At 36.6% G+C, this 13,042-nt stretch overlaps 1 protein-coding gene across 1 annotated transcript; it reads left to right on the forward strand.

The window, feature by feature from the left end:
* The first annotated feature begins 55 nt into the window (after positions 1 to 55).
* Positions 56 to 9,782, forward strand: acsm3 (acyl-CoA synthetase medium chain family member 3). The gene is given in 12 exon segments (XM_073849177.1): positions 56 to 277; positions 1,581 to 2,179; positions 2,359 to 2,515; positions 3,834 to 3,913; positions 4,160 to 4,283; positions 5,730 to 5,810; positions 6,004 to 6,105; positions 6,604 to 6,687; positions 6,690 to 6,736; positions 6,812 to 6,911; positions 9,193 to 9,312; positions 9,379 to 9,782. Coding segments are annotated over 12 exon segments (1,809 nt in total). The 3' UTR covers positions 9,472 to 9,782.
* The last annotated feature ends 3,260 nt before the right edge of the window (positions 9,783 to 13,042 follow it).

The following is a 13,042-nucleotide window of genomic DNA, read 5'->3' on the forward strand; positions in this document are numbered from 1 at the left end:
AAACAACCTCAAAGCTCAAGTTTTACAACGTCGGGGTCAGACATAAAGACTTGCAATGAATGTATATGTGCTTCGCAAACATCTTTTTAACCACTCTCTGAAAAACGCCTGCAAAAATGGAGTGTATGAGCGAAGTAAGTGGCTGCAAATGTGCAGACACAAAACATCTGCTCCAAAAAACGATTATGAGAGCATAAAACGGGATTACAACATACGAGTTCCTCAGCGGTTTAATTTCGCCAATGACGTGCTGGAGCAATGGGAAACAAAAGAAAAGGTAATGAAATGTTCTACTTCTGATGTTCTAATATGTTGGTCCAATCAATTTTACTTTAAACTTGATAATACGCATGTCCAACCCAGGGGGTTAATACTTTGACTGGATCATACTTTGTAATAATAATTGCAAAATACAAACACTGACCAAATCAGCTGATGCTGTACATTCAAGAGTAAAAACATTTCAAGACATAAAAATACAGGGAAAAGATGCTGTTTTGGCCAATCAGAAAATTTTGGGGCTATTTTTTTTTTACCAAATTTCTCCAAGTAAGGATAGCTGCAAACTGGAGCCGTGGGCGTGGCTAAAGGTTAGGGCGTTTCCAGAGCCGTTGGTAGGGGCGTAGAGGAAGGTCACAATTGGTTGACAAAGCTGTCTGTCAGGGTTTGGGGGTGGAGTTAGGCGGTAGTTTCTGTTGTACTTTTCGAAACGGCTTTTTTGCTTCAATCTCATATTTTGGGACTCAAAGGATTAGTTCACTTCCAGAACAAAATATTACAGATAATTTACTCGCCCTCTTATGCACAAAACTTGACAGATCCGCTACTAATAATTATTAGATGCCTTTCTTTTTTTACTTTTTAGAGTATAATGTCAATAAGAAACTGGCTTTTATAAGTTAACTCATAAAAAATCTGTATTCATTTACAATATTTTATGTTGTTCCACACCTGTTTTTACCAGTCTTAAGTAGCATGGGTATTTTTGTTACCCTGGAAATCCAGAGGTCTCGCGAGAGCACAATTTGAATTGAATTGAATTGAATTGAATTAATCTTAATAGATTAGGGTCTGGATTTTTCCAGGCTATATTTTTGTAGGAATAGCCAAAAATACATTTTATGGGTCATAATTATCAATTTTCCTTTTATGCCAAAGATCCTTAGGATATTAATTAAAGATCATGTTCCATGTAGATATTTTGTACATTTCCAACCGTACATATATCAAAACTTAATTGTTGATTAGTAATATGCATTGCTAAGAACTTAATTTGAACAACTTCAAAGGGGATTTTCCTAGTACTTTTTTTTTTGCACCCTCAGATTCCAGATTTTTAAATAGTTTTATCTCAGCCATATATTGTCCTACCCTAACAAACCATGCATCATATTTGTTCAGCTTTCAGATGATGTATAAATCTCAATTTCAAAAAATTGACCCTTATGACTGGTTTTGTGTAATGTAATAATGTTTGTGGAGACTGGTGATATCCCAATCTGCTTAATTCATTTGAATGCCATACAGTTATTTCACAATGCCAGTGAAATTGTTTGATGTATTGTTTTTGTATTTTATAGAATGGACAGAGGTCTTCTCTTCCAGCTTTGTGGTGGTTGAATGACAGTGAGAAAGAGGTCAGATGGAGTTTTGAGGAGTTGGGCTTTCATTCCAGAAGACTTGCTAATGTTTTGCATCAGGTGTGCAGTTTGGAAAGAGGGGATCGAGTGTTCCTCGTCTTACCCAGAGTGCCAGATATACTGTTTTGTCTAAATAAAAAGTGAGGTTTTTTTAACGCCCTGTTTCGTTGCACAGGTATGGTTCTCATCCCTGGCACATCTCAGCTCACTGCTCGAGATGTCCGTCACCGGCTGCAAACATCTGGGGCCAAGTGTGCGATCACTGATGAAACTTTGGCTCCACTGTTGGACACAGTAGCCTCAGATTGCCCTTCCATCTCCATCAAGCTTCTGCTGTCCCACAGGGCCATGCATGGCTGGGGCAACCTGACCGAACTCATGGGGTGAGTGGAGAGCAAGAGATGTGCATGTACAGAGGGCACTGTAATTTACTGAAGAAATGTGCATTCCTTGAAAATACATAAAATATTGGTGAGTATATCAAAAATGACCCAACACAGTCACTGTAGTTATGGTTTAGGGCTCACGGTGAACGGCAGGTTTGTAACATTATAAAAGTTAAATTATGTGAAAATGAATACGTTATGTAGCTAAAGATGCATTAGAAGTTATGTAAAAAATGTACACAATGGAAAGTTTGAGATCCAACTTTGTGTTTCAAATCGGCAAAATAGTGGATAACATTTAACGTTTCTTTTTGTTTGTGTGAATTCTTAAGGTATTGGCTGGATCTGACTGAGCAGGATGTGTTTTGGAACACGTCGGACACAGGTTGGGCCAAGTCTGCATGGAGCAGTGTGTTTGCGCCATGGATCCAAGGAGCATGTGTGTTTGCTCACCACATGCCACGCTTTGATGCAAGTACAGTTCTCAAGGTACAGGAACGTCACTGGTCCATTCTTGAGTGGAATGTTCTGCTTGTTTAGAAAGAATTGATTCTTTCAAAATTCATCCTAACAAAGCTATACTAAAGTTTTTTATGGAAAAGCAAAACATGGTAAGAATTCTGGTAAATTTAAATCATCTGAAAGCTGAGTAAATAAGCTTTTCATTGATGTATGGTTTGTTAGGATAGGACAATATTTGGATCTGAGGGTGCAAAAAAATCAAATACGGAGAAAATCGCCTTTAAAGTTGTCCAAATGAAGTTCTTAGCAATGCATATTGTCAATAAAAAATTAAGTTTTGTTATATTTATGGTAGGAAATTCACAAAATATATTAATGGAACTTAAGCTTTACCTAATATTCTAATGATTTTTGGCATAAAAGAAAAATTCGATAATTCTGACCCACACAATGTATTTTTGGCTGTTGCTACAAATATGTGACCCAGGACCACAAAACCAGTCATAAGGTTAAATTTTACAAAACGGAGATGTATAAATCATATGAAATCCCAATAAATACACTTTCTATTGATGTATGGTTTGTTAGGATAGGACAATATTTGGCCGAGATACAACTATTTGAAAATCTGGAATCTGAGGGTGCAAAAAAAAACTAAATACTGAGAAAATCACCTTTAAAGTTGTCCAAATTAAGTTCTTAATGCATATTACTAATCAAAAATTACATTTTGATATATTTATAGTAGGAATTTTACAAAAAAATCTTCATGGAACATGATCTTTACTTAATTTCCTAATGATTTTTGGCATAAAAGAAAAATCAATAATTTTGACCCATACAATGTATTTTTGGCTATTGCTACAAATATACCCCAGCGACTTAAGACTGGTTTTGTGCTCCAGAGTCACATATACCTGTTCTACCTGTAACGCTCTAACCCGGGTTACTATTTAAGTTAGTGAAATGAAAGAGATAGAAAACGGCAAAGTTGGTGATCCACACATTTAATGGCTGGTACACGACAACGCACCCCTCTCATACATGAGAGTTTAACTCTTTCTTGGCGTTACAAATAAAAGTAAAGACAAAATAATAGCAAGAAGGCAGAGCGAACTTATCATCCATATGGTTCTCGTTAAAACGTCACATAGTCATTCTACGTCATCTCCACACAGTGTGCGTTATACGTTACGTGATCAGTCTCTTAAAGGGCACCTCACAATATAATGTAATGTATGCAAATACATAGCTTTGGCCGTTACATACTTAAGACTGGTTTTGTGGTCCAGGGTCTCATTTGTTGGACAGTGCACATTCTGGTAACATGTTTTTCTCCTGACAGACTCTGAGCAACTATCCCATCACCACCTTCTGCACGGCACCAACAGCCTATCGAATGCTTGTACAGGAGGACATATCCAGGTACTGACTGTAACTGGTGCACTGTGATGTATTTGAATTCAAATTAATTCTCTTTTAGCTCTATCTTAAAAGTTTTTATAGGCTTCATTTATGATTATCGGTTTTGTGTTTACTGTCTGCAAAATTTTAACTGAATTTGTTATTTGATGACTGAGAATTTTGATCAACGTGTAAGGATCACAGCAGAATCTGACAGATTGATCTGGTCCAGGTCTAGTCCTTATCTTTGTCTGTGGTTTTTGACAGGTTCAAGTTCAGGGCTCTTGAGCACTGTCTGTGTGTAGGAGAGCCCATTAACCCAGAGGTGATGTGGAAGTGGAAAGAACTTACTGGACTAGACATCTATGAGGGATACGGACAGACTGAGACTGTAAACATTTAAGGAAATAGTCACCCAAAAATGACTCACCCTCAGGCCATCCAAAATGTAGATGAGTTTGTTTCTTCGTCGGAACAGCTATGAAGAAATTTAACATTTCTTTTAGCATTTTATCACTTCCTCATCAATGGATCCTTTGCAGTAAATGGGTGCCGTCAAAATGAGAGTCCAAACAGTTGATAAAAACATCACAATTATCCACAAGTAATCCACACAACTCTAAAAACATCTTGGGAAGTGAAAAGCTGTATATTTGTAATAAACAGGTCCATCATTAAGGCGGTTTTAACTTCAAACCATTGCTTCAGGGAAAAATATGAGTCCTTTATCCATAATATTGCTTTCTCTAGTGAAAAGTCAACTAATCTGAATCAGGAGAGAAATACCTTTTTACTGGAGGAAGTGTTATAATGGATTATGAACTGCTATTTTGGTCATAAGTGACGGTTTTAAGTTAAAACACCTCAATGATGGATTTGTTTCTTAAAAGAACACTCCACTTTTTTTGGAAATAGGCTCATTCTCCAACTCCCCCCGTGTTAATAAGTTGAGTTTTACCGTTTTGAAATCCATTCAGCCGTTCTCCTGTTCTGGCGATATCACTTTTAGCATAGCTTAGCATTGATCATTGAATCCTATGAGACCAATATAGCATCGCGTTCAAAAATGTCACATTGGAAGTTACCTAGCTGGGAACTAATTTCAGGCGCTGCGTGATATTACTGCGCCTGCTGCGTCCATATTACGGCAGCAAACTTCCTTGACTATTACGCCGGAATGGGAGTGTAGTTCCTAATCTTATCGGCCTAGAAAATCACAGCTTTACATTTTCCGCCGGTCTTAGTACATGATATAACTGCAGAAGAGTCAAGTTTTAAATAGGACAAATATCGAAACTCGTTGGTCATTTTTGAACGCGATGCTATATTGGTCTAATAGGATTCAATGATCTATGCTAAGCTATGCTAAAAGTGATATCGCCAGAACAGGAGAACGTCTGAATGGATTTCAAAACGGTAAAACTCAACTTATTAACTCTGGAGGAGCTGGAGAATGAGCCTATTACCAAAAAAAGTGGAGTGTTCCTTTAAGAAAATGCAGCTTTTCACTTCAAAAGATGTTAATTAATAGACTGGAGTCCTGTTGTTAATTGTGATGCCTTTATCAGCTGTTTGGACTCTCATTCTGACGGTACCCATTCACTTCAGAGAATCCATTAGTGTGCAAGTCATGTAATGCTAAATTTCTTTAAAAAAAAAAAAAACTCATCTACATCTTGGATGGCCTAAAAGCTAAAAACTCTTCTTTTGAATCATTTTTTATATTATATATTCACTGACTCCTTAACAAAAGCCTTTATAATGACCTGAAGGGGAGTTAATTTAGATTATAAGTGCTGTCACACAGAGATTTGTCATTCCTCTTTTTTCCACCTAGATTTTAATAGCAGGCACATTCAAAGGCATGAAGATCAAACCAGGATCTTTTGGAAAGGCATCACCAGGATATGATGTTCAGGTGCAGTAACATCTATCCAGGGTTTAAACTGGCCATAATAATAGTTATTATGGATGGACTGAGAGATAATAATGCTCATGATTAAATAAAAATGGGTAAAAAAATAGAGTTTGAAAAATTACAGATGAGCAATTGAGGTAATAGATTTGACTTGTTTTTTTATGAGGTGAACTGTGGACTATTTTGGTTTAAGGTGGTAGATGAAGATGGTTCTGTTGTGCCACATGGACAAAAGGGAGACCTCGGCATCAGAGTCAAACCAGAAAGACCTTTCTCTCTTTTCACAGACTATACAGTATGTTTTCCTTTTCACGTTTACTAACAAAATGTGACCCTGGACCACAAAACCAATCATAAGGGTCAATTTTTCGAAATTGATTTATACATCATCTGAAAGCTGAATAATCTTTCCTTCGATGTATGGTTTGACAGGATAGGATCATATTTGGCTGAGATACAACTATTATAAAATATAAAATACTAAATATTGAGAAAATCTTTTTAAATTTGTTGTTAAAGTTTTTAAAAATGCATATTACTAATCAAAAATTAGGTTTTGTTATGTTTATGGTAGGAAATTTACAAAATATCTTGATGGAACATGATCTTTGCTTAATATTCTAATGATTTTTGGCATAAAAGAAAAATGTATAATTTTGACCCATACAATGCATTTTTGGCTATAGCTACAAATACACCCATGCTACTAGACTGGTTTTGTGGTTCAGGGTCACAAATGTTCTTGAGCTTGAGATGCACTTATAAAACTTATCGATCTAAATTCATCCTGCAGAGGGAGCCAGAGCGTACGGCAGAATGTTTCTGTGGTGATTTCTACCTGACAGGTGACAGGGGAATGATGGACGAAGAAGGATACCCGACCCGTGGTTCATTGGCAGAGCTGATGATGTCATCCTGTCTGCAGGGTATTGAACTCTGCTTGTCATAACGGTGATGTCAAATTGCTAAATCTCATATGTCATGTTGTGTGTGTGTTTTAGGTACCGCATTGGTCCATTTGAGGTGGAAAACGCTTTGATAGAGCATCCAGCTGTAGCAGAATCTGCTGTGGTCAGCAGTCCCGATCCGGTTCGAGGAGAGGTATTGCAATGCATACTGGGATTGTCTTCACTGTGAAGGATACATGCAGTGTGACCTGAGAATTGGGCAAAAAATGACAAAACTTAAAAGGCAGTACCATAATTATCAGCAGAGCACATATGATGTTTTAAAATAGTGTCTAACAATGCAGCTGATGTCAAATTGTAACCTTGATTATCATACACATGTGACCCTGGAACTCACCCTTGTAGTGAAAATCAAGTTTTTTTATGTTGTTTATTTGTCCATGTAGTGTTTTTAATATGCTTTTAGACAAACCATGTGTCAGTCCATTAAAGGGATAGTTCACCCAAAAATGAAAATGTGATGTTTATCTGCTTACCCCCAGGGCATCCAAGATGTAGGTGACTTTGTTTCTTAAGAAGAACACAAACAAAGATTTTTAACGAAAACCGGTGCAGTCTGCCAGCCAAATAATGTGAGTGGATGGGCACCAGACCTTTAAAAGTAAAAAATAAAACATGCACAGACAAATCCAAGTTACACCCTGCGTCTCGTGACGATACATAAATGTCCTAAGACACGAAACAATCAGTTTTTGCGAGAAACTGAACAGTATTTATAGCATTTTTTACCTTTGCTACACAGCCACATCAATCTGTCCTGAGCACGAGCTTGTCATCCGGCTCGTTACACGTGTATGCGCTCTGTAACGCCGTAAGGGTAAATCGGTGAAAAGTCCCAGATGAGAACAATCAGAATAGGCGCAAGTAATTACCATTTGAATAGCCGCTTTACCCACAATCTCTGTGCTCTGTGTAAACAATGAGTGTCGTATACATGCGACAGATCGCTTCTGGTGCTTCCAGAGCGTGTACTCATGTAACGAGCCGGATGCTAAACTCGTGCTCATGAAAGATGGACGTGGCTGTGTATCAAAGGTAAAAAATGCTATAAATACTGTTCAGTTTCTCGCAAAAAACGATTGTTTAGTGTCTTAGGACATCAATGTATCGTCACGAGCCGCAGGGTGTAATTTGGATTTGTCTGTGCATGTTTGTTTTTTTTACTTTTACAGGTCTGGTGCCCATCCACTGCCATTATTTGGCTGACAGACTGCACCGATTTTCGTTAAAAATATTTGTTTGTGTTCTGCTGAAGAAACAAAGTCACCTAAATCTTAGATGCCCTGGGGGTAAGCAGATAAACATAAAATTTTCATTTTTGGGTGAACAATCCCTTTAATCAACACCATTGCTTGGTATTTTCTCCTTTAAACTTTCCCAAAGGCTGTCCCAGAAATGCAATTTTGTTTTTTGCTACGTCACAAAATTCAGTAACCAATCACATCAGTGGATAGATTAATATCATTAGCATGGAAAACATACCAAAAGGATTACCAAAACAAAACCAAAAATTAAATAGAGCAAAGCCGCTAACCGTTAACTTAAATAATAACCTGCAGCAACAGTGTAAAAGTTGCCTGGAGTCAGAAGCACCTCTCCCGCATTGGCGTCTGCACTTCAGACACATGCTCACGGGCGCGAACTGGAGTCACTAACTTCTAGGCTGCATTCGAGCCTTCGAAACAATTTGATGACACAACATCGTAAAATAAGTACCTTTAACGAATGTCACAGTATCCACTGTAGTTTTCCGCTAGTAAAAACATAGTTTTATCCGTGTATTGCCATTATATCGCGTTTACTACAGTTAAGTTCAATTGGTGGACGGATCAGGAGGCTGTGGCTGGTGTGAGTGAGTGGAGGCGGGGTTAATTTGCATATTCATAGATCCGCGTATAGTTAATGAGGCAAGGGGGTAGAGTTACATTCAAGCTGTTTTAAAGCATGAGAAAAAAAATTTCACAAGAAAACATTTAAAAATGTAATTTTGATGATCAAAGATTAGTTTTAAGGGATACAATTTTTGACTACGAGGGACTTTAAGTAGCATTGGTATATTTGTAGCAATAGCCAAAAATACATTGTATATTGATGCCAAAAGTCATTAGGATATTAAGTAAAGCTCATGTTCCATGAATTTCCTACCGTAAATATATAAAAACGTAACTTTTGATTAGTAATATGCATTGCTAAGAACTTCATTTGGAAAACTTTTTCCCAGATTTTCAAATAGTTGTATATCCTAACCAACCATACATCAATGGAAAGCTTATTTACTCAGCTTTTAGATGATGTATAAATCTCAATTAAAAAAAAAATACCCTTATGACTGGTTTTGTGGTCCAAGGTCACATATGGAATACAAAACTGTTTACTCCAGTTGTAAAATTCAATTGTGCTTCTCCATGTTTCAGGTGGTGAAGGCTTTTGTAGTGCTGACAACAGATTATAAATCAAGGGAGCATAAGGAACTGATCCAGGAACTGCAAACACATGTGAAGACTGTCACGGCTCCTTATAAATATCCATGCAAGGTAACTTACAATTAGAACTTGAAGATCTTGTTTCAGCTTTTAAATGCTTAACTCATTTTTTGTCAGATCGAGTTTGTGGATCACCTGCCCAAGACTGTAAGCGGGAAAATAAGGCGAGTGGAGTTAAGAAAGAAGGAGTGGGAGCAGCAAACAAGTTAAAACTGAAACTGAGAAAACTAATTTCACATTCCACCTATAGAGGGTTTGTACTTGCATCACAGTTGGTCACCCAGATGCTTGGCCATATTGGCCATCCTGGGATGTAAACAACAGCATGGATTACACGGTTAATGTACTACTAAATGGTTGTTCTGCTCATTTATGCTGTCTAAACCATGGAAAAACTGTGTGGAAGCTGTTAAATCAGTAAGCAGGAAAGGGCACAATAGTTTGACAAACTGAAGTTAATAAGTGGTAAAGATACATAAGAGCAGTATTAATTAAGATATTAGCCTAATATTTCACCTACATGTCCAGAAATTATAAGAAATTGCCCTGGAAATCCTCGTTCAGTTTGGCCAACCACAAATGCCTTTTTTTTTTTTTCTCAAACAGCTTTCTGGACTTATCTCTGTGATTTATTAGAACTTTTGGCAGTCTATAGTACTCCAAATGTTTTTCCCAGTCCAACTGATTAGTACAGCCCAAAACATGACAACAACTGACCATTTTGATCAGTGGTAATCAGCAAAATATGCAAGTTTTGTTCAGTTCAGTGGCATTGTTTAAGTTCAGTGCTGCCAATATGACCGTTTGATGACGCATTGTGAAAACACTCTATATGCAGCATTCACAGATGTCTAACTTTAATGCATCACATTTAAGACTAATAAATGGATCTAAAGACCTGTAGTCCTTTAGCTTGCCTGCAGGTGGAGGCATTTCATAACAATCAAGTTGCAAAGCTTGAATTATCTTATTAAAATAAATTTTAATAAGTTTAAATGATTCTACCTCTTGTTTAGTCGTGTTTAAGTGGAGTAACTCAAAATGTATAAGTCTTGAAGTCCAAAAGTGTATGTTTTATTCTTTTAATCTTAAACTGTAGGTCATATTCTGCAAATGTGAAAGCTAAATGTGAATCAATTTTGAACAAAATAAACATTTATATAATTAAAAAACTCTTGTTTTGAATTAATTAATAAAATATTTTTGGGGGGACTTTATGTATAAAACTTGCTTATCATCTCTTCCAAATACAGAGTGATCCTTTCTCCTCAAGAGCATCATGTCATGTGACTGATGACAGATGGCAGGCACAAATCTGATCTTTGCAGAAGGATGAGAGAATTGTGAGGTTATAAAGATTTCCAAATTTGTTGAAATTTCACCCTACAGAAAGAAATGTAGTGACTCTTCAGATGACAAATCTGTTTGTAAATTAGTCTTGACCACCAATGGAGAAAAACAGCTTCACTACAGCAAACAGATAACCTGTAGCTTGTCAAATATATTAATAATGTGGCAATTTTTCAAACTGCTAAAACTTTAACCAAGTTGGAATTTTCCCAAACTAGTTATTCAAGGGGAGAAATGTAGTGGTGCAGCACACTCACCGACTGCAGTAATGAGAGACAGGTGCTGCTTAATTGTGCTGTTAATGGGGCTTATGCTTATCGGGTGGAAAAACAGAGCCATAGACTTTATGACTGAAATATCAAGCCAAAATATGCCAGACCTCAACCAATTCTGCTTCATGGCATGTCATTAAATCAGACTTTGGATGTTTATGACAGCCTGAAGGATGTCAGCCTGAAAACAGCAGATTGTTTGTGTATGCAGAGAGATGTGTTTGTGGATGAATCTGTCTGTTTTGGTTTGCAGAAAATGATTTGAATGGCTCAAAATGCAAACAGGCTATCAAAACCTGTGAGCTGTTTACCTGTCCTTACAAAAAAAGTACTGTTTCTGTACCATGGATGGTACCAAACACAATAGCACTGTGATATACAGTGGGTTCCAAGTCTGTGCCTACTAGTGAAACTAAAAAATATATATATATGGCTGAGATATGGCTGTGTATCGGCACTGCTGTGATTTGGTAATTACAGCTTGCCGATATACAGCCATATCTCACGTCTACAAGTGTGAGTGTGTAAATACATAAGAAACAACAACAGAGTGTCTTTAAAAACCCTGTTTTGTGCAGAACTACTTCCTCAGTCAAAAGTACACAGGCAGCGCTATGATATACAGCAATGAATTTACATAAACATGATGAGATTTTGCCTAACCTATTTGCTCTGGAACAAATACTACATTAATGCGACCAAAGACTGCACATTAGATTTACCCAAAATAAATTATATCTCATGTTTAACCATAATAGAGACATCAGAGAGAGCTGCAAATTCTAAAAGATCTGACCGAGGTAAGGCTGCTCTGACGCCCTGGAGCTCACATCTCCGAAAATGTCGAAGCAAATTTTCAAATAGACGCTATCTTTATTATTAACAAACCGCACATTTTAGGTCTAAACAAGTACATTCTCACCTAAAAAAAACTTTTAAAACTACATTCTGTGACACAAAACAGTATTATTTTTTCAATTATAGAGGATTTGGTCATCCGCCATGACACTGGCTGTGAGAAACAAAAAACAAAAGCCCAGTGATACAAATGGTAAACGGCTGTTGGAGCTCTGTCATCGCAATCTTATAATATCACAATCTTATCAGCCTATCAGATTTGAGGACAAGAAAGAACTGTTGCATAAATGTATATAACATTTGTATTAACTGTAAAAGAACTGGCAAAATTATGTTTAAAGTAGTACCTACTGTACAGTGCAATACCTACAGTTGGAGTCAAAAAGTTTGCAGAATCTGCAAAATGTTAATTATTTTACCAAAATAAGAGGGATCATGATATAGATATTTCACATAAAAAAATGTATACATATAGTCCACAAGAGAAAATAATTGTTGAATTTATAAAAAAAAAGTTTACATAGACTTGTACAGAATTCTTAATTCTGTCTTGTTACCTGAATGATCCACAGATGTTTTTTTTTTTTTTTGTGGTAGTTGTTCATGAGTCCCTTGCTTGTCCTGTATAGTTAAACTGTCGCTTTTCTTAAAAAAAAAAAAAAAAAAATCTTTCAAGTCCCCAAAACTCTGTTTTTTCAACAATGACTGTATGATATTGAGATCCATCTTTTCACACTGAGAACAACTGAGGGACTCATATGCAACTATTACAGAAGGTCCAAACACTCACTGATGCTCCAGAAGGAAAACAATGCACTAAGAGCTGGAGGGTGAAAATTTTTAAACAGAATGGGGATGTGTAAATTTTTCTTATTTTGTCTAAATATCTTTTTTTTTTTAGTACTGCCCTTCAGAAGCTACAGAAGATACTTACATGTTCTTCAGAAGACAAATTAAGTAAATTTTACCCTGATCTTCAAATGAAAAAAGTTTTCACCCCCTAGCTCTTAATGTATCCTTTTTCCTTCGCATCAGTGAGCATTTGAACATTTGAGCATTTCAACTTTTATTTTATCTTGTTTTTGCATTTTGTATGATACCTCTTAGTTTGGTCAAATAATTAACATTTTGCAGATTCTGCAAGGTGTAAACTTTTGACTTCAACTGTATGTGGTACAACAGAAAATACCACAGTTTTCCCATTGCATATATCAAAAATCAGTAGTACCATGGTACTTTGAGTTAGTGTAGACATCATCTAAATGAGCTGTAAGCGCCTATGATGCCCAGAAATACGGTCT

This window comes from Garra rufa, chromosome 10 (genome assembly GCF_049309525.1).
Source record: "Garra rufa chromosome 10, GarRuf1.0, whole genome shotgun sequence".
NCBI lineage: Eukaryota > Metazoa > Chordata > Actinopteri > Cypriniformes > Cyprinidae > Garra > Garra rufa.